Source organism: Acomys russatus, chromosome 4 (assembly GCF_903995435.1).
Source record: "Acomys russatus chromosome 4, mAcoRus1.1, whole genome shotgun sequence".
NCBI classification, from domain to species: domain Eukaryota; kingdom Metazoa; phylum Chordata; class Mammalia; order Rodentia; family Muridae; genus Acomys; species Acomys russatus.
In genome coordinates, this window is record NC_067140.1 from 23,384,207 (window position 1) to 23,407,444 (window position 23,238).

The 23,238-nt window shown below is 45.2% G+C and overlaps 1 protein-coding gene across 2 annotated transcripts; it reads left to right on the plus strand.

Moving 5' to 3' along the window:
- The first annotated feature begins 1,100 nt into the window (after positions 1-1,100).
- Positions 1,101-22,499, plus strand: Stx16 (syntaxin 16). 2 transcript variants are annotated; one of them, XM_051143920.1, is made up of 8 exons: positions 1,101-1,302; positions 14,864-14,971; positions 15,797-15,937; positions 16,766-16,931; positions 17,815-17,909; positions 18,287-18,430; positions 19,447-19,527; positions 21,307-22,499. In XM_051143920.1, exons 1-8 carry the CDS (start codon positions 1,171-1,173, stop codon positions 21,409-21,411), a joined length of 972 nt encoding a protein of 323 aa, XP_050999877.1. In that variant the 5' UTR covers positions 1,101-1,170; the 3' UTR covers positions 21,412-22,499. The 2 variants fall into 2 exon arrangements, with proteins under 2 accessions (XP_050999877.1, XP_050999878.1); XM_051143921.1 differs by having other exon boundaries at positions 1,101-1,251.
- The last annotated feature ends 739 nt before the right edge of the window (positions 22,500-23,238 follow it).

Genomic DNA, 23,238 nt, shown 5'->3' on the forward strand with positions numbered 1-23,238 from the left:
GCCAGCCTCCTGCAGTGGAGCGTGCCTGGCCTGCAGAGGCAGTCGTCTTCCACTTTTCCTCACTTTTCCTCCACCCCCGCATAAAACTAGGCTCTGCAAGAGCCACATTCTTCCTGCTTGGCAATTCTACCAGAAGTTCACAATTGCCTGGACCCCAGTGGTGGTTTTCGGCCCCAGGGCCAAAGTTTTGAAGCTTTTTTTGGGCCAGGACACCCGCCCCAGAGCCTGAACACACTTAGGAAAAGGGAAACAGGGCACTCCGGGAAATACCCCAGAGAGGGCGGAGCGCTCCCACCCCCGGGGCAGGGCAATAAGGGAGCTCCCGCTCCCGGAACGTTACAAACAAAGCTCATGAACGTCGCAGGGGGGCACCCGCGAGGGACGGACAGGAAGAGGGCCGGGGGAACGCCAGAGCCCGGGACCACGGCACGGAAACGGTCCTGGGGCAGGGTTGCAGCCATGTCTCAGGATGGAGGGTGCCGGTGAAGAGGAGTAAAGAGGCCGGGGAGGCAGACCGAGAGGTCCTCGTTGGTGGCCTGCAGTCTGCTGGCAGTGGAGAACCAGGCCACCCAGGAAAGGAAGGGGTCGGGTCACGCTGAGCCCTGGAAGGCTCAGTCGATTGGAGGGAGCTGTAGACGCTTTCTTGTAGTTCTGGGACCGGCCTGTTTCGTGTTCTGAGCAGGCCTTTTGTGAGGAGAGTTAACCAAATTTCGGAGTTAGAGCCACATGTCAGCCACGAAAGTGCTAAGTTAGGGTTAGGGCGCCAAGACCTTAGGGGAGGTCTTCAGGAATGAGTGGGTAGGGGGTCTTCTCCGTTCCCTAACCGGATTGGCGAGTGAGACGCTTGTAGATCCGTGGTTGGATTGGGGAGGGGTCTCCAGCACGTTCGATTTCAACGCAAGGATTGGGGGGATTCAAGTGCTTAGAGATCTGAGCCAGGCCTTGGGTAGGGGGAGTCAGACAATTGGAAAGCCTAGGTGGTTATTTGGGGAGGGGGTCTTTGCGCTTTGGCGGAGCGCAAAATTGCGCCTTTTTAGCCTAAGGCTTTTTCGAGAGGTTTCTATGCAAGGGTGGACCAGCTAGACCAGACCAAGAGAAAGAAGTTAAAAAAAAAAATTGGGAATCTAAGGAGGTGGGGGACCCTGAGAGGGGGGTCACAAAGAGTGAGAAATGGCCACCAGGCGTTTAACCGACGCTTTCTTGTTGTTGCGGAATAATTCCATCCAAAACCGGCAGCTGTTAGCCGAGCAAGTGAGTAGTCACACCACCTCCAGCCCTCTGCATTCACGTAGCATTGCTGCGGTGAGTCTCCTGGCGGCCCCTCCAGACACACACACTGTGTGCACTGCGGCTCTGCCTGTCTGTCTGTCTCTGTCTGTCTCTCTGTCTAAAAAGGAAAAAGGGAAAGGAAAAAAAAAAAAAAAAAAAAAAAGGAACAACAGCAAGACAACGACGACTAGGAGTGATACCTAAGTGGAAGGGTTCCTTGGCCAAGGATCCAGGGGCACCCACAACCCCCAATGGGGACCACAGTATCAAGCCCTACTCTACCTTACTTGACCCTTCTTACTTTGTGGGCCTCCTAGTCCTCCTCCCCCACCCCTCCATCGTCACAGCAAGACCAGCAGCTTCCATTTACATATGTTTTAACACGAGGACTTGGAACCTAGGCCTTTCTCCAACCTTCTTTTTGTTTTGTCTTGTTTTGTTTGGAGGCTCTCCCCCCCCTCCCCCCGCAATGGCCTCACTTTGGTTCTGTGGACCAGGTGGTTGGTTAGCTGACTCAAATCCTTGCAGAGCAACCCTCCCCCACCCCCACGTACACACACGGAGTTGTGTTGTTGCACGTGTGTGTTTCTATGTGTGTGTGTGCGCTTGCTTGCTTGCTTGCTGATTTTCTTTTACCACCATGTTTCTTCCAACGGCCCTAAGTCCTCGGTGTGGCCATGCACCCTACAAATAATTGCTCTTCTTTCTCTCCCCCCCCCGTTGGTGAGACTGCAAGGTGCTAGGCTAGGCTCTTCGTTTTCCATTTCCCACACAGGAAATTAAGCTTTCCCCTCCATTCGAACTTAAAAAAAAACCATGATTCGGATGTGAAAATTAACACCTCCTTCAAATAGCACATTGGTTTTGATTTTATTGAGCAGAACCTCACCTCATCTAGCAGTAGAGGGTTTTTGTTGTTTTTGTTGCTGCTGTTGTTCTTTTTCAAAGCAATGTTCCAGAAAGCTTGCTGTATTTGGTTTGTTTTCGATGGAGGCTTTGCCTTCTTGAGCCTCAGATTACTGCTCACAGATAGGGGGCAGGTCTCAGTGATCCAGCCAGACGAATATTGTTAGCTTTGTAATAATACCCTTAATTGAAAAGGGAAGGTTTGAATGGAAGCAACTCTAGAACATGGGGGGGATGAACAGTCACCCCAAGACCTTTGTGGATTGTATTTAAAATAGGATTTGTGAAACCCTTTGCCTTTCCCACCTTTTAGACACTGTGTTGCTCTTTTATCATTTATGGAAGTGCTAATGAAAAATTAAACTCTGTGTCATGATTGTCAACGTGTTGTTAAGGCAGTTGTCCCTTTTTAAAGTCACCATGGAAAATATGTTTGGCTATATGATTCACAGAAAAGGGACTTGAAGCCGTACAAGCAGTTTTAGGAATTAAAAAAATGCAGGATGCAAACTTTGGTCTCAAGCATGGAAAACTAGCTCTGAGTGTGTTGGGGCTTTGGTTACATTTGTGTTGGAAGGATTTTTATATTTGTAAACTGAAAAAAATAATATTGCATAGAAATAAGTGGGGGGAAAATCTTAGCATGAAACCGGGTTCATTCTGACATGGTTTTTGAAAAGACTCTTCAGAAATAAAGGGAGAAATAGTGAGTGAGGATGGAATGAGTGCAGTCTGGTGGGTCTTCAGTTATGTTAAATAAGGGTCGCCTGTGCTTTATGACTTAATTTTATGTTACTGCATGGGGAGGAAAACAAAAAAGAACTAAACCCACGCTAACCCTTCTAGGGTCTCAGTTTTAATTGGTGAAAAACATGTTCTTTGTTTTTAAATTTTTAATTCTGTAAAGTTTAAAGGACCCTGACCTTTGGGTAACATGAGAGAAAAAATTTAAGCATTAATTCAGAGAGTTTAAAAACACAATGTCTTAGACGGTCGGTCAGCTTTAAAAAAAAAAAAAACGTTGCCGAGTCCAGCTGCTCAGCTCAGCTGCTTTTTAAATGTTTTTCTAAATTAGACTGTTTGAATATATATATGTTTGTATATCAATATATATGGAATAAAATAATTTAAAATGGTTAGCTATAGTATATGGTTTAGAAAAGTAGTTAATGTCAAGAAATATATGGATATATTTGGCAAATTCAGACAGTTTTTTGAAAGTGATTTATAAATCCAACAAACATTCATATTGAAGTCAAGAACATTAAAAATATATTATGTCACACTATTGAATATATTGAATGTTTTTATTAGCCTGTACTTCCGGGATTTTTCTTAGATGACTAAAAGGAGTCAAGTCCGTGGAAATAACCTGTGTGATCAGGTTGGACTACAGCACCCTCCTCCCGCAAAACCCAAACAAACCAAAAAACAGATTTTTGCAGTCCAACAAAAATAGTTTGCCTAACTTAGAATTTAAAAAGCAAAAATACATTTCTATATTTTAATTCTGTTCATTAAAAAAACCACCATGCTATTAATTCTCGGTGTTTAGGACAAAGTAGTATTTTTCAGTTTGTTTGTAAGTTTTTATTTCACAAATTATTTCTGCACAGAAAATAATCAAGAATGACAACACTATAAACAGAGATTACAATTTTTTATAACTGCTGGAAGTCAAACAGCATTATAAATATTTTGAAGAAAAAGATATGCTTAAGACAATTTTTAAAAACTACAGCATCGTTCATACAGTGCTTCTAGATCAGAACAAATTTGAAAACCACATTTTTGGCTTGCAAATTTCAAAACTATGTAGTAAGTGAAACCTTTATCAGTCAGCTTTGAATATGGGCAATATTAGATAATATTTAATTAGCCAACTAATCATAATTAAATTTGTTAATTTTACTAGAGATCTATGGAAATGTTTAATATTGAAAGTGCACTTATATATTCTGCTCTCAAAATAGAGGAAGCAGAAAAACAAAACCTTTTTAGTTGTTAAATCTAGTGATGCATTTCTATATGGAACATTTTACCACGTTACCTTTTTTTTTTTTTTTTAGCACATTTTCAGCTTGGAAAAATTACAAAAAGTTTAAAAGCATATATTTGCCTTAAGTCAAATAAAACAAGAGACAATTTTTAAGTGTATGTTTAAACTTAGATAATTAAAAAGGAAGTAACCAAACCTGAGAATTTAATTTTTAAAAATCATTACCTGGAATTTAAAATTTCTAATTAGAAGAGAAAACTAGACATTGATTTTGGTGTGTTTGTTGTCTCTTGTGTAATTTAAAGTAAATATCTAAAATGATAGACTTTATTTAAAAATTTAATATTGAGCTTTCACATCCTTATTTGAGGCCAACACTGAAGAAATGGATTGCCGAATGGCATGTAAATATGCATCTCTCAGACAACTAAAAACAAGCCGCAGTGGAAGCCTCAAAATTTAATAACATTAGGCCCATATTTTTTTATAATAATGGTTTGAAGAAAAAGCTACAAGTTTGCTGGTGATGATTGCTGTAGGAGGCTGTTCGTCCATGTAGACTTACAGCAAGGTGCAGGTAGATGCATCACAAACAAGGATGGGTTTAAGAAGGACTTTGAACAGCAAAACAAGCAACAGAAAGCCCCAAGAGCGACTGGACCTCAATACTTTGTCCTGATGTCCCTTTTTGTGGGACCCTCATGTTTCCTGTTGTGTGATCAATAGGACATTCGGCAGCTGTCACCTTTTACTTCTGCGGTGTCTTTTCCTTTATCAGTGCCAGCAATTTTCCTGTCTCCCACTCTGTCTCTGGTTTCTGCTATAGCGGATACTAATTCTTCCTGCATGTGGACCCCATGGCTGCCTTGATCCCTAGAGGGTTTCTAGGCTCAGTCATCCCGGCTCAGACGTATAGGTTAAGTTTCTTCCCTGTGAGTGAGGGCTGGTTTTTCTGTCTTCTTTTTAAAATTCAGTACAACATCTTCTCGTTTATGTTTTTGTGTTCATATTAGTAAAGTTAATTGTGAAAAACAGATTGAGATTTGATTTTTATGTCTAAGCCAAAGGCACTTGTTGGTAATTTTCAAGAGTTGTGTTCTGCCGTGGGTTTGGAGCATCCATCACGTTATCCCTCAGGCAGCATATGATAAAGGGAGAGTGATGGATGGAAGTCTGGGAATTTAGTCTAAGCCCTGCTCTGCTGTGGATGTAATCTTTTTGGACATCTTTTGTCTCGTTTCTAAATTGAGGATTTTGAGTGAGGTGATCTCTGGTGGCCCCATCAATTCAACAGTGTTTTCTGCAGTTCTGTTTTAATACTTGTTTCTCCTGACCAAAGCACACAACCTTACTTTTAAATTGAAAAGGAGAAATCCATAGTCAACAGCGGTGTTGTGGCTGTCAGCTCAAGGTTACTGATGAAAAATACTTAGAAGTAGCTCCAATACTGTGCAGAAGTAACTTTTTGACATCGTGTCTGCCAAGTACAGTCAGTGCCTCATGTAGGTAATTGCAAGCAGTTAGATAAATGGATTTATGAAGTTAAATTATATATGTGTGTGTAGTGTGTATGTATATATAAACAAATATATTTATATTATATATATATATATATATATATAATATATATATATATATATATATATTTTTTTTTTTTAAACAAATCTTGGAATGGCTGAAATGGGGAAGCTGATTTGGTTGAGATGTGTGTTGCTCCGGTTTCTTGTCTCTTGTGATGACTCTAGCCAGGGTGGGAGCTGTTGGTTAGTGTTGACAGCCTGACCTATGCGCTGCTAGGGAAGCATGCAAAATCTATAAATGGAAGCTGGAGTTAATTGCTCCTAGATTAGTTTGAAACTAGCACATTATTTTTAATAAAATGTGTGTTTGGGGTGGAAGAAACCTAAGGATTAACTATGGTTATGAGGACCCTGAGGTCCTTACTCAGTCTTGACTGTAATATTAGTGAAGATTTATTGAGTGCTTACTGGGTGCCTGGCAAGGCTGAGCCTTTTCCACATGTAACCTTGTGGTGTCCTGGATGAAGCTGGTGCTCATGGTTCATATGAGCAGAGTGATGGGTAGAGGAGTTAGGAACTGACCCTGGTCACCCACCTCACAAATGTGGGATTGTGGGTAAGGCCCTGGCCACACTGGCCTTGGCTGCTTCCCAGGGGGTGTGGAAGGACTTAGTTGTTTAATTACATTTTCTTCCTCTTTCAGTAGCTAGCCTGGTTTTTTATTTCTTTTTACAGCTGTCCACAGTCAGTTTTAACTTGCTCATCGAAGGGCCTCAGTCTGCTGGAAAGTCATGTCTCTGTTTGTAGGCTCCAAGTATGAAATCATTGTATATTTCTTTTTAGATGTATTTGCTTTTCTGCGTGTAAAGATTCCATTTGAGCAGGGAGACTGACCTGTGAATGGGGGTGCTGTGTTGGATGAAAGTGAGGCAAACTTTGATTTTGGCAGCAAGAAGAGTAAAGTAAACATCAGTATAGCACAGACCTGTGCTTCCAGCTTGCTTTGCTCAGCTCTTCCAGACCCCTGAGCAAACACAGATGGGTTTCCACTTCTCAGTTTTATGTAGAAAGTTCTTTAGACTATAAATTCCAAGTGCTATTTGGAATTTTTCAATGTTGGCTTGATTGTGTGCCACGGGCAGGTCACAAGCCTCGGTTTAGACAATGTGAAGGTTTGGAAGGTGGTGATGGGCACCAAGGTGTTTCCCTTGGACTATGCTATGGTAATTTTCTGATGGTAATTCTTCTGTTTTAACACAAGTCTTGGCTAAATTTCCTGGTAATTTTGTGGCAGGGGTTTTGAAAATGTCCTGTTTTTTAAGAAGTAAAAATGAGGTTGGTCTCTGAAAAGGTGGTGTTCTGAATTCAGTCCTGATGTGCAAGTAACTCCAGGAATGATTAATAAAAATAGAGGCTGGAGGGTGGGATGGGGAGGAGCGCGGTGCACCTGGCTGCCCCTATCCTTGCCATCAGCAAATACTGCGACTGTGACATTTTGAAGTGTAGTTTTGAGTATTTGTGTTGCTTTTATTCCTAGAATCTCATGATTGTAATTTCCCTCTTAGTGCCTAGTAATTGTAGGAATGAAAAGAAGAGGATGTGTGTGGCCAGCTAACAGCCCAGCGGCACGGGCTCACGTGAAGGCTGCTTCCACAGTGGTTGGCAGTGCTGCAGTCCACTTTCCACGCTGGAGCCCTAGAGGACCCTCACAGGGGCCCAGGCTGCAGCTCCACTGTGTGCTTCGTCTTGCACCTGGGTTAGATAAAAAATGTCCATGCTTTTCTGGATCTGCTAAGCTTTTAAAAAATAGATATTTTGTTTTCTTTTTAAAGCAAAGTGAGATGAGATACGGTGAGATATGTCTGTGGCTTAAGTGTCCTCAGTCTCAACCTCAGCAGCATGCCCATGTGACACGTCTTCGCACCAGCCGGGGAAGTGCAGGAGTGCGGAGGCTCTCAACCTAGATTACTATACAGGAGCATTGTGTGATCACTCTGCCTGTGGACTTTGTTGTTGTTGCTGTTGTTGTTTTGGTTTTTTGCCTGCATTGTCTAACACTATTTTGGTATCAATAGTCAAGTCTCATTTGTAGTACTAATCTTTAAATAAGAAAATTATGTTACTTATTTTTTAAATTTACTGCTAAACATAAAAAAATCAACACAGTTGATTATTGAAATTCACAACTAATTATTTCCATGATCAATACTGTAGAAAAAAAGGACCTTGTTGTTTAGATTATCTGTCATTAGTAACTGTCTCCTCAGAAGATAGAGTTCCATGTTGATCTAAAAAAGAATCTTTAATTTTCAACAGAAATTTAACCCTCGAGTGCCCAGTGTTCCCTTCCCACACTGGTTAAAACTGGGTCCTTTTGCCTCTGCTTTGTCTCTTTAGCTTGCAGCACTGTGTCACACTCTGCACAGCTGTGCCTAGTCATGCCCAGCAAATGCAGGAATGTCGCTTTCTCTTCCCACAGGTGTCTCTATCCCAGGGGATAAAGCCGTGGCCACAGGACTTAATTTGTACAGTCCTTAGGTGGAGTCGCTGCAATATTATTTGAATGCAGTTATTGGTAGACACTTTTGTGGGTTGTTTATATGTTAATTTTGTTGCATTCGCTGGGTTGATTGCCATGGTAAAATATGCATTTATATGACACATTAACATTATATTTTAGCATTTATTTTATCTTCAAGGAAATTCACAAATGATATTGCGAGTTATAATTGATATTTATGAAAAAGATTAGCACTGTACTTTAGTGAAACAGAACAAATATGTTTTTGCTTCTCTGCACTGTGCTTTAATTTTTACAACTATTTATTAATTACTGTCTCCTTTAACAAAAGAACTACAGTAAATAAAAATACATGCTGATGTAGCCTTTTATAACAAAAAGGATCCAAGACAACCTTTTAAGTGTTGGGCTTTGTAGTCTGTTTGAGTAGCTTGATACATTCTCCTCACCTGACGGCCTTGTGTGTCTGTCTGTCCATGTTTTTCTCCTGCTCTTCCTGCCCGGATGGCCCGACGGCAACACCACAACCACAGGAGCTGGACGAGGTACTGTGCTTTGGGTAGTTCTGTGTGTTGGGTGATGTTAACGTGTATAGTAACTGTTTCTCTGCAGTCTTTGGTCATACGTACGACGCCAGCCCTGGAGTACATTCAGAGTCATTTGAATGACTGTGTGAAATGCATTGAGTTCATACTTTGCCTAGGAGCCATGTCTCCTATTTGGGAAAGTTCTCAACTTGGAGGCAGCCACGTGTGAGAGTTGCTTGAGTAGGAAGCAAGGTACCTGCTTACAGGATGACGGTGCTGGGTTCCTGATTTCTGAGATAAAGGAGATAGAGTGGAGCAAGGGGGGACAGGCCATCTAATGGAAGCCTCAGACAGCTAGGAGGGAGCTGTAAGTGCTGCTGCCATCTCACTAGTCCCTGATGCTCCAGATGAAGCGAGGGATGCCCTCTGCTTCAGTTGCTGCTGCAGTGACCAAGTCTGCCTGCTCCTGACAGCACGTGCTTGGCCTTCGTTTCTTAGTGCCTCGCCCTGAGGTGAAGAGAGTATGCACGTGCATCACTGGAGTTTAGTAGCCCTGCTAAGAGTGGTGGGGGACAGGGATGTGACACTGCTGCTGGCCACATTAGTCTCTCTTTCTGTCTCAGCAATGAAGGGCCAGCTAGGGCTCTTCTGAGGGCTGAACTTTTACAGAGGAACAGAGGCCAGGTTGGTTTGTTTTAATATGTAAGTTTGCAAGGGAAGGCAGATCAGGAGATGAGGATCACTTCATTTTATAAACCTGCAGGTGCCGGATCATGGGTGTGCTTTAGCTGTACATTGGAAGAACCTAAACTTACAGTTGTGATGCTAACAGACTCAAGCATTTTTCCTTGGGAGCTAGTTAAGCAAAAGGCAGAACTCTTTAATTTTTGTGACTGTGTAAGAGAGTCCCACCCAAGAAGGCTAGGATGAATGAACTTTCTGATCCACAGTCAACAGAGGAAGGGGAGTGAGTACAAATGGTGACAGAATCTTAGTCCCCTGTGGAAGAATAACCCGTACTCGTGTGTTATGAAAAGATACATGGAATTCCATTAACAGTGGGTTCCTCCAGAGATTGGGAGGGAGAATGGGGTGAAAAGAAGTCTTTGGCTTTGAGCCCTGCCCTTACTGTACATACAAATTTAACCATTGATATGTGCCACTTCTGTACTAAAACACACCCTCAGTCTGAGGCTCAATGCCCAGGTAGGTGCCAAGGCTAAGCCTCTTTATCCCAATCTAGGGTCCTTGGTGCCAGCAGCCTAGGCCTTGAGCCTTGGACAAAGGAGGAGTGAGGTCATGGAGTGGGTCTCTTGGGGCGCAGCAGATGTAGATAGGTTTGCTAGTGAGACTCCTGCTAGGTTAAGGTCTGACACAGACCATGGTAGGCACACATGGAATATGGTAACAGAGCAGGGCATAAGGTGGTGCGTCCTCACTGAGCCGATTGCAGCTTCCAACACTCTAGAGAGCTGAGGGAAGAGCCCTCAGGAGAGCAAGAGAGCCCGAAAATGTTTTTAACATCTTAGGGTCAGCCTCGTGATCAACTTGCTTCCAGGCTGTCCCCTCCTGCTCTTGAGACTAGCCTTGTGTAAGAGGGGCTTTGCAGACCCTTTTGTGTTTCTTTCGGGCTTTTGAGTTGGGGGTCTCAGCATGTAGCCCAAGCTGGTCTCCAGCCCTTGGCAGTCCTGCTCCCTCAGCAGCCCAGGTACTGGGGTCACAGATGTGTACTGCCATATTTGATCCCTATTTGCATTTCTTATACTTAGCATCTGCGAGCGAGCGGGGCCCTGGTGGAAGTGGGTGCATTGCCGTGTGTGGAACAGTCTTTGCACTTGTGCTCTTGGCTCTGCACACCTCAATTCCCTCCCTTCTCCAGCACCATTATGTTTTTCATGAAGTGCAGCTTTCAGAATTATAGGCGACATACTTTATTTACCTCATCCATCCATTCCACCCATTTACTGTTCCCTCACTCAGCTAGTTATAATCGTGTGTTCATTACTGTGGAGCGCCAGGTGCCAAGTGAGGAGCTAGGGCTGTGCTTGGGAAAGGTGTCCAGAGGCTCACCTCACTCGGGGAGGGCTGCCTTCAAGGGAGTGTCTTCTGGGAGTAGCAAACATCTGCCACTTGGGCATCCTGGCATGAAGCCATCGATCTGGCAGCCCCTACTCCCTGCAGGTAGTCCTGCAGGCATACATGCTAGCTACTCTCTTGTTCAAGCTGAGGACCCTGGAGACACTGCTCGGGAAATGTGCGGGAGACTTCTGGCTGAGGAGGAGGCCATTCTCTATCTATATTGTTGTCAGGGCAGTATCTGCTCTCTCTGTCTTCTGTGTCTGGTATTTGCGCTTTCTGCCTTGGAGAGATAATCTTCCAGAACATGGGAGCTATTAAAATATTAGAGGGTACAAATGTCAGGATCCCAAACCACCTTGACCTGTGATCCAGCTCTTGTAGCCTTGAGCAGGCGTCCATGGCCCCACTGAAGGTGGGGAAGGAGTGTCTTCACTTGCAGAAGCCAGATCTGCAGACGTGCTCAAGGCTGTGATGACGGCGGCCGGGGCTACCGCTCCTCTTGTTTTTTAGCTTGTGTATATTGAGGAAGGAAAGTCAGTAAATTAAGAAGATTATCAAGATAGTGTGTGAGATTCTCAAGGTTTGTGTTCTCTGTTTTGTGTGCCGTTTAGGAAGTGTTTTTTAGTCATTCCATAATGAGAAGAGAAAGCATTATTTGTAATCTCAGATTAAGATAATTTGGTTGTGACATCCCGATTCCTCCGTCCACTTCCTTATCCACTCCTCTTGAGCCTAGAGACTTGGTAGGCCATGGCGTCTGTCCTCCTGCTTAGACTTCAGGACACACAGCCTGCTGCAGGAGTTGTCAGGCTATAGTCTGCAGCCTTCCTCCTGGATGCTTGGATGTTGACTGCTCATGCAGGCCAGTTGCAGAGCTGCTCTTGGTCCACGGTTGCGTTTGGCTTAGATCTCCGTACTGTTCCTCAGTCTCACTGAATTAGTCTATAGGTGCAGGTGGGTTCTGTGAAGAGTGGGAGGCTGTGTGTCAGGAACTGCAGGATTGACAAGGCAGGGTGCATATGTTTCCTCCCTGGGTTAGGTGTCTGAAGTGCAGGCAGGGTGACAGACACTTCTGTGAGCACTGCCAGGGCTCAGAGGCAGGCCAGTCACCCGTGCTTCTTGGAGGACACAAGAAATCTTAAATTTATTTTATTTTATTTTATTTATTTTGGTTTTTCGAGACAGGGTCTCTCTGTGTAGCCTTGGCTGTCCTGGACTCACTTTGTAGAGCAGGCTGGCCTCAAACTCAACAGCAATTCGTCGGCCTCTGCCTCCTGTGTGCTGGGATTAAAGGCATGCACCACCACGCCCGGCTAAGAATTCTTAAATCCTTAATTCTCTAATGTACAGCTTGCATAACACTATTTCTTATTAAAAAGAAAATATTTTATTTTTTACTTGAGATATACAAGTTCATTTAAGAAAAGCCTTAACTCATGAGGGCTTTTGGAGAGGGAGAGTTGAAATGACGCAAGGACCGCTGGAGAGAAGCATGGCTGCTTGTGTGCTCTGTGGGAGGTGGCAGCCTGCAGGCTGGTGCGTGCTCAGCACCGCGGGTCGCTAAAGGGGAGGAGGTTCGGAAAGTGAAAGGGTGGTTATTTATTGTGTTCGTAAGATACATTTTCATGTTCCTGTTTGTTCCCGTTTCAAGAGGTTGACGTTATCTTCAATTGTTTTTCCTTTTGAAAACACGTGTTCTTTTTCAGTAGTACACATTGATACACAGTACAAACCTGCACTGATAAGAGACATGGAATGTTTCTTCTCCGTAGGACAGGGTTTCTGTCATGATGAGCTATGGCCATAGACTCTATCAGGGACAAATAATTGGCCACTTGCTAGCCCACAGTCCTGGTGCAGCGCAGGAAAGCAGGAGTGGCTGTCTAGGCTGGCACCTGTTCCTCTTGAGGTCTCCTAGTTTGTCAGCTTCCCTAGGACCCATAAGCGAGTGTCCTGACCTTAGTTTTGATGTACATTAGATGAGGACATGGCTCATATAAAAGAAAGTGCTGCTTAAAACAGCGCGTTCCTCGTCCGCTGGATATCCATACATGCTTTGTGACTTCTAGTGAGAGCACAGGTGAATTTAAAGATACCATCACCCCACATCCTCCAGTTTAACGTACATTGGTTATCAATGAAAATAGCACTGCCTATTTGTTCACAAATTGATCCTTTCTCTTTTGAAACATGTGGGAACGATGCAAATCGGAGATTAAGCTCTGTGGCTCAGTAAGTAGTCGGCATCATAGCTGTTTACGGTTGTGATTTCTGTGGGTGTCTGGAGTTGAGGTCAGGTTCCACCCCCTTGTAGCACTGTGTCTGTTGGGCTCTGCTAAACACAGCAGGCCAGAGCTGGGGTAAGCAAGAGGCTTGCCTCTGGCCAGGACACTCCCACAAGGGTGTTCCTGTGGAGTGGACATGCTTCCACATGGTCACGACAAGCCTCTTCAAACTGGCCCTTGAGTGCCAGGAGCCTTCTCCAGCCTGTGCAGAGGGTGCAGCAGGATCCGAAGCCCTGCATCTCCTTTGCTGTCTGTTTACCTGTCCACTGTATCCTGGTTTATTTGCTTGGTGAACGGCAGTTGTATTTCATGGGTTGCTAAGAGTGAGCTTGTGGATGGGTCGGAGATTCTAGAGTTAGCTGGCTGAGGTTTTCATCTGTCACATCACCAGTAACAAGCCTAGTGGCTTAAGTCAGGCTGCTCAACTCCTCTGAGTTTCAGTTCTGTATTTGTAGATTGAAATAATATTCCTTAGCTCACCTGGCTTTTGTGAATATTAAAATAATAATTAGTGAAGACTTAAAGTGGTAGAATTGCCATGACTAAAGGACACGCCATTAATTTAGGTGTAGCAGTATGGTGGTTCTGCAGCGGTGAAGTTGACCAAAGTGATATGGTCACAACTCCCAGACCTTGGTCCATTTCTGGCATTGTAACTAACCCTTGCTGGATGCTCGGGGCGGTGGAGACCAGGCTACTGGAAGTGTGTGTGTGTGTGTGTCGGGGGCGTGGGGGTGCATGTGTGTGAGTTATGTTGGGGGATTGTTACAATTGGACTTTGAGTGTGAGCTCTGTCTCCAGGATTGTTGGGCTTGTTACTTGAGTTTTTAAGACTTTTTGTTTCTTGTGTGATAGTTTTCATTTGTGAAAATTTTGGATTTGCCTCTTTAATGTTAGGTAAGCAGATAGGAATTTGACAGATGCATAAAAATAAATGTCGATGCTTACAAGCAAAGAAGGGTGAATGTTGCTCATTCACAAAACACTGTCTGTGAGGGCATCTGTGGACCACTGCCCATTGTATCGTGTTATCATTTGGTTCTTTTGAAATTAGCATTTAAAAATCTTATGCTTTGGAGGACCTCTAGATCCTTTCAAATCCACTCATGGCCTCCAGGCAGAATAAATAAATAACCAGGCCAATCCTGTGATTTTTCCCCTTCCACTCTCAGGCAATATATATTGCAGATTTAAAAAACAAAAACTATCTGTCATTTCAAAGTAAGGGAAGTGCTGCCAGTGTGCATGCATCTGAAGCAGACAGGACTGGCTACAGAAGGTGGTGCGGAGACTGACGCAGGATTGCTTTGGCCCCTGAGGAGAGTCCTGCTAACCTTCTAAGCAGTTCTTGGACACATTTTTAACATGTGGTTAGTGGCCTGATGACTGAGGTAACTGGACCAACATGATTTCTACAGCAGCCTATTGCTGTCACACTTGGCCCAAGCTCTGTTTCCAGCACAGCCACACCCAGCACACTCCACGCTCCGCTTCCTGCTGTCCTGGCTTAGCTGTGTTACTGAGAGGCCTTTCCTTAAGGAATGGGGTCTCTGACATTTTCATTACATTTCTGTAGCCAAGTCAAAGCCGTGTCCACAGAATGTCCAACAAGTTAAGAACTGATGCATGAAAAGGTGGGAGTGGGGTTCAGACCCTAATGTGTCAGGCAAGCTTGTAACACAGCACAGGCGTCTCTCAGGGAGGGTAGGGAGGCCCACATTCAAACTGACCTCTGATTATGCCATTATTCCCCGTAGCTTGCTGATGACCGCATGGCACTGGTGTCAGGCATCAGCTTAGATCCAGAAGCAGCAATCGGTGTGACAAAGCGGTCACCTCCAAAGTGGGTGGATGGAGTAGATGAGGTAAGTTAAACATTAGTTTCTAAGTGTTTGCTTGATTTTTTTTTTTTTTCTTTGAAGTTTGGATGACAACATAGTTTAGAATATCTGTCATATGAGTCAGTTCCGCCACAGTTAAAAGTTGTATCTTCAGACACACTCACACTTTGAGTTTATTCATTTATATACCACATAATAAAGTAAGAGAGCGTTTGTCTGTTTGCGCATGCCGAGATTTAGACTGACCATTAGCAGCAACTGTCTGAATTATGGAAAGAAATGAAAAATTATGGAATAAAGAAGAGTGTGTGCTTGTTTGTTTTAGATTTATTTATCTGTCTGTCTGTTTCTTTGTTTGCTTTGTTTTTTTCTAGGCAGGGTTTCTCTGTTTAGCCCTGCCTGTCTTAGAACTAGCTCTGTAGACCAGCCTGGCCTCAAATCCAGAAATCCATCTGCCTCTGCCTCCCAAGTGCTGGGATTAAAGGCCTGTGACATCACCTACTGGCTTATTTTACTTTATGTGTATTAGTTTTTGCCCACATGTATGTCTTTATGCCAGGTATGTGCCTGTGGAGATCATAAACAGGCAGTGAATCCCTGGAACTGGAGTTACACAGATCATTGTAAGCCACCATGTGGGTGTTGGGAACTGAACCCAGTGTTCTATAGGAGCAACAGGTGCTGTTAACTGCCTTTTTCTTTGTCCTTTGTAACTTGAATTTAAAAATTACTCCTGGGTCAGTAAGCCTCCAAATTCAACTGATGCAGATTCTGGTGTAACTAATCGTCTTGAATACAGATGGACAGCTGCCAGGCGTGAGTGAAATTGTAGTGACTTCATTTGTTTAGATACAGTATGGTGTTGGCCGGATTAAGCAGAAGATGAAGGAGTTAGCCAGCCTTCATGACAAGCATCTGAACAGACCCACCCTGGACGACAGCAGTGAGGAAGAGCATGCCATCGAGATAGCCACCCAGGAGATCACACAGGTGAGGTCGCAAGTCAGTCATGGGCGGTGGTGCCCATCCAGCCAGTGATGTCCTGGCTTCCCACATTCCAGCCTAAAACCCTCATGGGGCGGGCACTTGGAAAAGGCCAAGGGTCTAGGAATGGTTTTCACAGTGTGTGGTTTTCTTGGAGGTATGGGCACTATATTTCTATTGTTTGTAGATACCGCTGTTTTTGATTACATAAAAATTAGCTTCAGCATAGTAAAAGAGTTGATCATTTAATGTTAAAATGTATAATTACTATGACACACTAGGACTTGCACTTTTATGCTAGGCACAGTTCTGTAAAAAGATATATTGGGTATTTTAATGGAAGCATGATATGCTTGAACTAGTCTTCAGGTGATGTGACTATTGTCGAAGCTTTGGTGTTTGTGCTATGTCTCCTTTGTGCTTTGGGAATAGGCATTGAATGTTTGAAACAGCCATGAAATGTTTTGCCTTGGTCTCTAACTCAGCCTTCTCATCTGTAAAGTGGGCATAAAAATAACACAGTACCTGCCATGGACTCCTCCTGTAGGAAGTCAGGGCATAGTCAAACATGCAGTGTCTAGTTAGGCCTTCAGGGTGTGCATATGAAACCTCCAGTTACCCACTTCCACCCTGAAACATACATGTGCGCAGAGCATGCGTGCGTCTGTGTACACACACACACACGCACACACGCACACACACACACACACACACGCACACACACACACACACACACACACACACACACACACACACACACACACGCACACACGCTGCCTTGCAGAGGCCTTGGCTAGGAGAGGCTTTTGATGTAAGCCAGAGCTATTCTCTCAGCTCTTCCATAGGTGTCAGCATGCTGTGCAGGCCCTTCCCAGCCGGGCACGAAGGGCCTGCTCCGAGCAGGAAGAGCGGCTACTGCGGAACGTGGTGGCCTCCCTGGCACAGGCCCTGCAGGAGCTGTCCACCAGCTTCCGGCATGCACAGTCCGGCTACCTGAAACGTGAGTGCTGCCGGCCCTGGTTGAGGGACTCTTGAGTAAGAAACATTGTGTTTTCTGTCCTCCTTTGGGGCTGTCTCTCCCGTTCAGCACTTGCCTTTCATTGTTAACAGCCAGTTAGGCACATTCACACCTTCTGAGCAAGAGGAAGCTGCCTCCCTAGGGGACCCTTGTTGGGGAGAGAAGGCTTGGCTCCTGTGCAGTGGTACAGACAGTTCTTGTCCAGGTGAATAGCATTCATCTCTGGCTGTCCGCAGGCTCTGGAAGTCACCGTGTATTTAGAGAAGGCTTGTTGATGTGACACTGGGCTCTGCAGCACTGATGACACGTGTGACAGCTAGTTGCTCCACACAGAGTCATCTACATGGCCCTTGGGACTTGAAAGCAGGGTACAGATAGTCTTACATCAGCTCACCCTGTTACTGGGTTGTTCTGTATTGTCATTGTAATGAACAAAACCCGACTTACTCCTGCAGCCCTACTCCCTCTCCCCCAACGACCCACATATCCGTGTCTTTACTTTGTTCCTCCAGAACATGGTCACAGTGCTTACTAGAGATGCTCCAGAAAAGAGATGCTGACGTGTGCTAATGTGTTATGACAGCAGTTAGAATAACTGTTTCTGTTTCGCTTAGAGAGTCTGAGATGGTTGTGTCCTGTCTATCTTGGCGTCTCGCGAATTGGGCATTTAGAAAGTGGCTGCCCCGAATACCCTGAACACTTGCATGCTGTTGCAATGCTTTAACGCAAGGCTCCCCTCTGGAGGTGGGCTTCTTTAGACCTGTTTAAGGGCCTCCCCTTGCTATTGGGTTTTACTCTAGATTGCCTTTTTAATGGTAGAGCAGTAGCCACAGGCATTCAAGTAAAGTGGGCTCCTCTCTGCTAGGCATGAAGAACCGAGAGGAAAGATCACAGCATTTCTTCGACACATCGGTGCCACTGATGGATGATGGAGATGATGCCGCCACTCTCTATGGTCAGGTACATGATGGACAGCCATCTGCTTCTTCTTTTCCCAACTTCCCTGCTCCTGTGCCATGCGTGGGGACGGGGGCTGGGGGGAAGCTGAGTAATTCTTGCTGCAGGAGGAGTTCTCTCTCCCACTTGTCACAGGGCAGCCTGCGGTCTATTTCCCAGAACCCAAGAGGCAGGAAGCCATCCCTGGGCCTGATGTGGTCACAGGTGGCTTCCTTCTTCACCCCACTTTAGCTACTGTATTGCACACCATGCTGTTTGGGGTTAAGGTCCTTATCTGTTGCCAGAAGCTTTATAAAACTGTTTCAGAGTTTATTTTCCCTAAGTGTTGTCTGAGCTGGCCTGCCACAGCTTTCCTAGCAGGGAGACTCTTGTTTGGACAGGGCTTCACGGACGACCAGCTGGTACTGGTAGAGCAGAACACACTGATGGTGGAGGAGAGGGAGCGAGAGATCCGTCAGATTGTACAGTCTATTTCTGACCTCAACGAGATCTTCAGGGACTTGGGAGCCATGATTGTGGAGCAGGTGTGTGTCCTATAGGCATCTTGCCCATCCTTCCTGTGGTCCCTTTACATATTTAAACCTGTGCTCTTCATATGCTGGGGTGTGTGTGTGTGTACGTAATATGAGCCATTGTCTTTCGCTTTGAAAATATCAATGTTTTTTTTTTTTTTTTAAATCTAAAGAAAGAAAATATGGAGTAGTGTTTTCTGCCCCGAAGATATGTGTGTGTGTGTGTGTGTGTGTGTGTGTGCGTGTGCGCGCGCGCGCGCGCATGCACGCACATCCTTTGGAGGCCTGGTGGACTCTGACCGAGCCCAGCCTGACTGCCAGTGTACAAGATTCCCTTCTGACAGTGGCAGACTGCTGTGTAATGGCTGCTGGAACCACTAGCTTTCAAGTAGAATTAAATCGTTATTCATTGTTACAGTCTGATTAGGGCTTATTACTATTAGATTTTATTATCTTGCCAGCAGGGATTTGTTTGGGTCCTGGTCCCATGAAACCAGCTATAGAGTAGAGTGTTGAGGCACAATCAGAGTTGGCTAGTTAACTGCCATGTTTCCAGTGATATGCCATCTTTCCTGGTCCATCCTCCATGCTTCCTGAAGAAACCAAGGGACCAGACAATTTAATAACCTGTCTTTGAGACTCAAGTTGTCATTTTAGACAGTGATTGAAACAAGCTGGCCAAGGTGATAGAACCTGGCTGGTATTTTCTGTCCAGATCCACGTATGTAAGCAACAAGCAGTGGAAGGCCATGGCCCTTTGTGGCCCAGAGCCAATTTCTATGAAGTAGATTTTTAAGCCCTCGCATGTCTGGACGTGGCACCTCTCTAGAGGCTGCCTCACAAGCAGAAGCCTGCTTGTCATTGTTGCTGCAGCTGACACAGTGCTCTGTGCTCATGGCCTCTGCTGCTTCGGGGCTGATGCTGCTCTGGTGTGGGTCCCGTGGTCTGGGATGTGCCTGTCTCAGGGTTGGAAGTTCAGTCTCTTGAGCTGTGATCACTCACTGCCAGAACTGTCTCTTACTGCCCAGGGCACAGTCCTCGATAGAATTGACTACAATGTTGAACAGTCCTGTGTCAAGACGGAAGACGGCTTGAAGCAGCTCCACAAGGTAGGGACGCTCTCCGTGCTGGCTCTTCAGGAATTGTTACCACATCCTGGGGATTCCTAGGAGGGTTCTTCTGTCACAAGTCCTCAACCCAAGATGCTGCGAGGTAGAAATGGACTCCATTGTTTCCACTGGGTGCAGATATGGGGCGGGGGGCGCTTACCGTCCTGCTGCAGCCTGGTTGTCAGGCAGACCTTGCCTCAAGATCAGACAAGGCTGAGCCTCTCTGCTGTGGAGCCTGGAATTTTCTTTCCTGTTTAGAAAAACAAAACAAAACAAAAACCCAGCCAATGAGGCCTTGCTTGTTGTGTGCTTACTGCTGCTAACTTCAGGTGTTGGGGTTCACTGCTGACGAGTTGCTGGTGGGGAGCTCACAACAAGGGTAAAAGTCTAATTATCCTTTACTGAATTGATCTCCAGAGACGTTTGTGGCAGCGAGGAGGGTTGTGCTCTTGTTGACAAGGCCTCTTTTGTGGGGCTCGCTGCATGTCTGTCTGTTTAAGAAGTTGTTGGAAATTGTTTTAGAAACCCACCCTATAACTGTTTATGAGAAATGGGCTTATGAATACTTGAGGTCATGGGTGTGGTTGGGCAGGTGGCCCTTGTGAAGGGAAAGTAGCCAGCTGGGCGTGGTAGATGTAATCAGTCCTGTCCACTTTCAGTGCCATTGATACCTACTGGTACTGCTGGCCTTGCAGCAAGCTGTTTCCTATGTCACGAGCAGTCACATGTTCTTTCACCGTGGTAGCAGGTTGTAGGGTCTCAGCGCTGTAGGCTCTGACCTTCAGCACCCCAGCACTATTACCTCAGGGTAGGACAGCCTTACTTAGTAAGGCATTTAGAGTCGCAGAGGCGCCAGCCCACCCCACAGGCTAAAGCTTTGTCAGCTTCCCACTCTAGCGGTTTCTCCTTGGGCCGGTGTGAGGGCTGGATGGGACCCAAGTAAGACTTTGGTTTTTGTCTGGAGTTATTTGAGTTTTCCCAGTGTGTGGTTTGCATTGACTCCTTGGTTCTTGGGTTGCTCTGAGGGATGGAGCTGTCCCCAGTCCACACTGTGGGAAGGCAGCTGAGACTTAGGAGTTCCTCCCATTGGCCATCTCTCGAGGTGATCTCCTGTCCTGTTTCTAGGTGAGGAGGGGCTTCTCTGTTTCCTACGGATGGTCAGCTTCCAGTCCCAGCAGTCTCTGAGCATGTTCTCTTTCTTGGGGTGGGGGATGTCTGTGTCAATCACTAACCGTGTAAAGGACATTAGTGTCTCTGTACCACCACACATTGATATATGTGGGGCTCCCCAGTGCTTCTGGGTGCTGCATATTGGGGGAGGTGGGCAGATGGGCTTTGGAAGCTCTCCTATGAGCCATCAGCCCTGGGGTGGGGGTGGGGGTGTTCCTTAGGTGACTGTTATACCAACATATGGGCACATTGTCCATTTCTCCCTCAAACAATGAGGTACTCTGTTTCCAGGTTCAGAGGAAGTGACCCTAGGCCTCTTGAGGTCACTGGTTCCATGTTCTCTGGTTACCCTTTCCTGCATTGAGAAGAAAGACAATGTACATTTGTCCCAGGCACAGGGACCTTCTTAAGAAGCCAGAGTAGGAAGTAGCAGGCCCAGTGTAACTTGGTGTCTCTTGGCCTCTGTCCTCACAGTAGATCCCAGTGTGGATCAGGGTCTTGGGGGTTGAGTTCATATTGGTGGAGGGTCTAACCATGAGGCCTGGCATAGCAGACCCAAGACTTGTATCAACTCTGTGGGGAAATGACACCTTCCCTCCTCTCTTGTAGGCAGAGCAGTACCAAAAGAAGAACCGGAAGATGCTTGTGATCTTGACATTGGTTGTCATCATCGTTGTCCTCATTGTGGTCCTCATCGGTGTAAAGTCTCGCTAGTGGCACCAGGTTTTTGAGAGTGCTACTGCATGGATTCCTTGGGAGTGAGGGCTTGGCTGGCGCCCCACCACTGCACTCCCTTCAGAGCGCGGCCCACTGACTCAGCAATGGGCAGTGGACCTTCTCGTGGACGCCTCCCAGCTGGTGGACTGGAGTGCAGGCACGGCCTTGTGTTTCCATCTCTGTCCAGAGTTTAAGAACTTGATGCTGTTGCTGAAGAGACTGGCCTGTGACCAGCATAATATGACCATGTGTTTTAGAAGGTGAAAGGAGTGGAAAGTTTACAGGAGTTGCTGAAGTTTCTGCGTGATATGTATACGCTCATTTTTAGCACTCGTGTCTGAATACCATGTTAAATAATTTTTGGGGAAATTTTTTTTTAACCATCTGGTTTTTAAGAAGTTTGGTACCAAAAATTTATGAGTAGAGGCAAATGCCTCTTTATCTTCCCAGATGAAAACAAACCAAGAAGTCCTTCAAGGATTTATACTCCTTTCCCATTAACTTAATTTAGCTTTCCATCACTGTTAACGATCAGAGTAACAAAGTGTGAAAAATAAGAAACTATCATTGATGTTAATTAACACATTTAGACGGGCCAGTTAAACCAGCTTCATGGGTTTAAATCAATTGTAAATAGTGTCTTTCTCATTCAGAATTTTGCATTGCATTTTCTACTGTAAACCAAGAGAGGTTACTAAGCAAACCCTCTGGAATCAGAAAGTTGGTCATTTGAACCAACCTCACATTATGAGAAAGCTTGACAGTGTCACGAACTAGATTGAGCCTGTGTCCCCAGCCATCCTTACTCAGTCCATTACTTACATTCTAGCAACGTAATGACCTGTCCAAACCTGGCTCCATTTAATGAACTGTGAATTTACACAGAGGCCATTTTAAATGGGTCACCCCATTTAGGATTAGTGGATCTCGAATTATTAACCAAACATCACTCCATTTCAAAGTAAAATATTCTACTCATGATTTGACTTATCGACTCTTCCGTTGCCACTTAGCAATGCCAAGAAAGCAGTAATATTCCTGAGGACAGTGAGAACCTCAACTAGGGAAACCCTGTGTCTGTCTGTCTGTCTGTCTGTGTGCGCATATCACATGCATATCAGATCACCAAAGTAGGGTTCTGTTTACCTCCCTGTTAACTCTATGGTGCTTGTGTGCCTTGCAGAACTAGAGTGCTATGGGCTATGACGGAGCTTTGAAGATGAGGGTATGAGTGTCTCATTTTCCCTGTTATCAACACTGCTGTAATTTTAGTAGTCTTTGTGTAATTTTTGATGGCTTTTTAGAATTGTCTCTACCTGTCTTAAATTATGTAAGAGTATGGCCCTGTTAAGTGTGTTACATTTTTATTTGGACAGGCATATGAAATGCCTCCCTAGAGTTCACCGAAGGGTATCTCGAAACTCCAGCTCAGATCTAGAAATTGAATCAGGCAAGACCCATCATGAAGTCAGCCTCCCTGCCTGGGCTATGGGATGGTGGGGTCCAAAGGGTTACCGGATTCTTTCCCGGTTGGGAAAGAGGAGTCAGCACCTGCTTCAGGATCGGGTGGGGGATTCTGCAGCCTCCTCCCCAGCCTCTGAGGTCAGAGGAGCTGTTCCTGGGTGCACTGGTCAGATCAGGGGGCCTGCTTCAAGCACTCTGTGGAGGCCATGATGAGTAATTGTGAACGCCTTGAGGAAAAGTGACTTTTTAAGAAAGAATCACTGTTTATTTATATTTATTTCCCTGAATAGGATTTTTGGGTTGGTTTTTCCCCTAACCCAAATGGGTAACCTAACAGTTCTGGTTAGAAATTGCCCCAAG

Excerpts from the sequence above, each read along its gene's own strand:
- Stx16 (XM_051143920.1), top strand. The coding sequence starts at position 1,171 with ATGGCCACCAGGCGTTTAACCGACGCTTTCTTGTTGTTGCGGAATAAT. Across the intron at positions 15,938-16,765 it reads CCACCCAGGAGATCACACAG|CTCTTCCATAGGTGTCAGCA; the intron begins GTGAGGTCGCAA and ends CTATTCTCTCAG. Across the intron at positions 18,431-19,446 it reads GAGCCATGATTGTGGAGCAG|GGCACAGTCCTCGATAGAAT; the intron begins GTGTGTGTCCTA and ends CTTACTGCCCAG.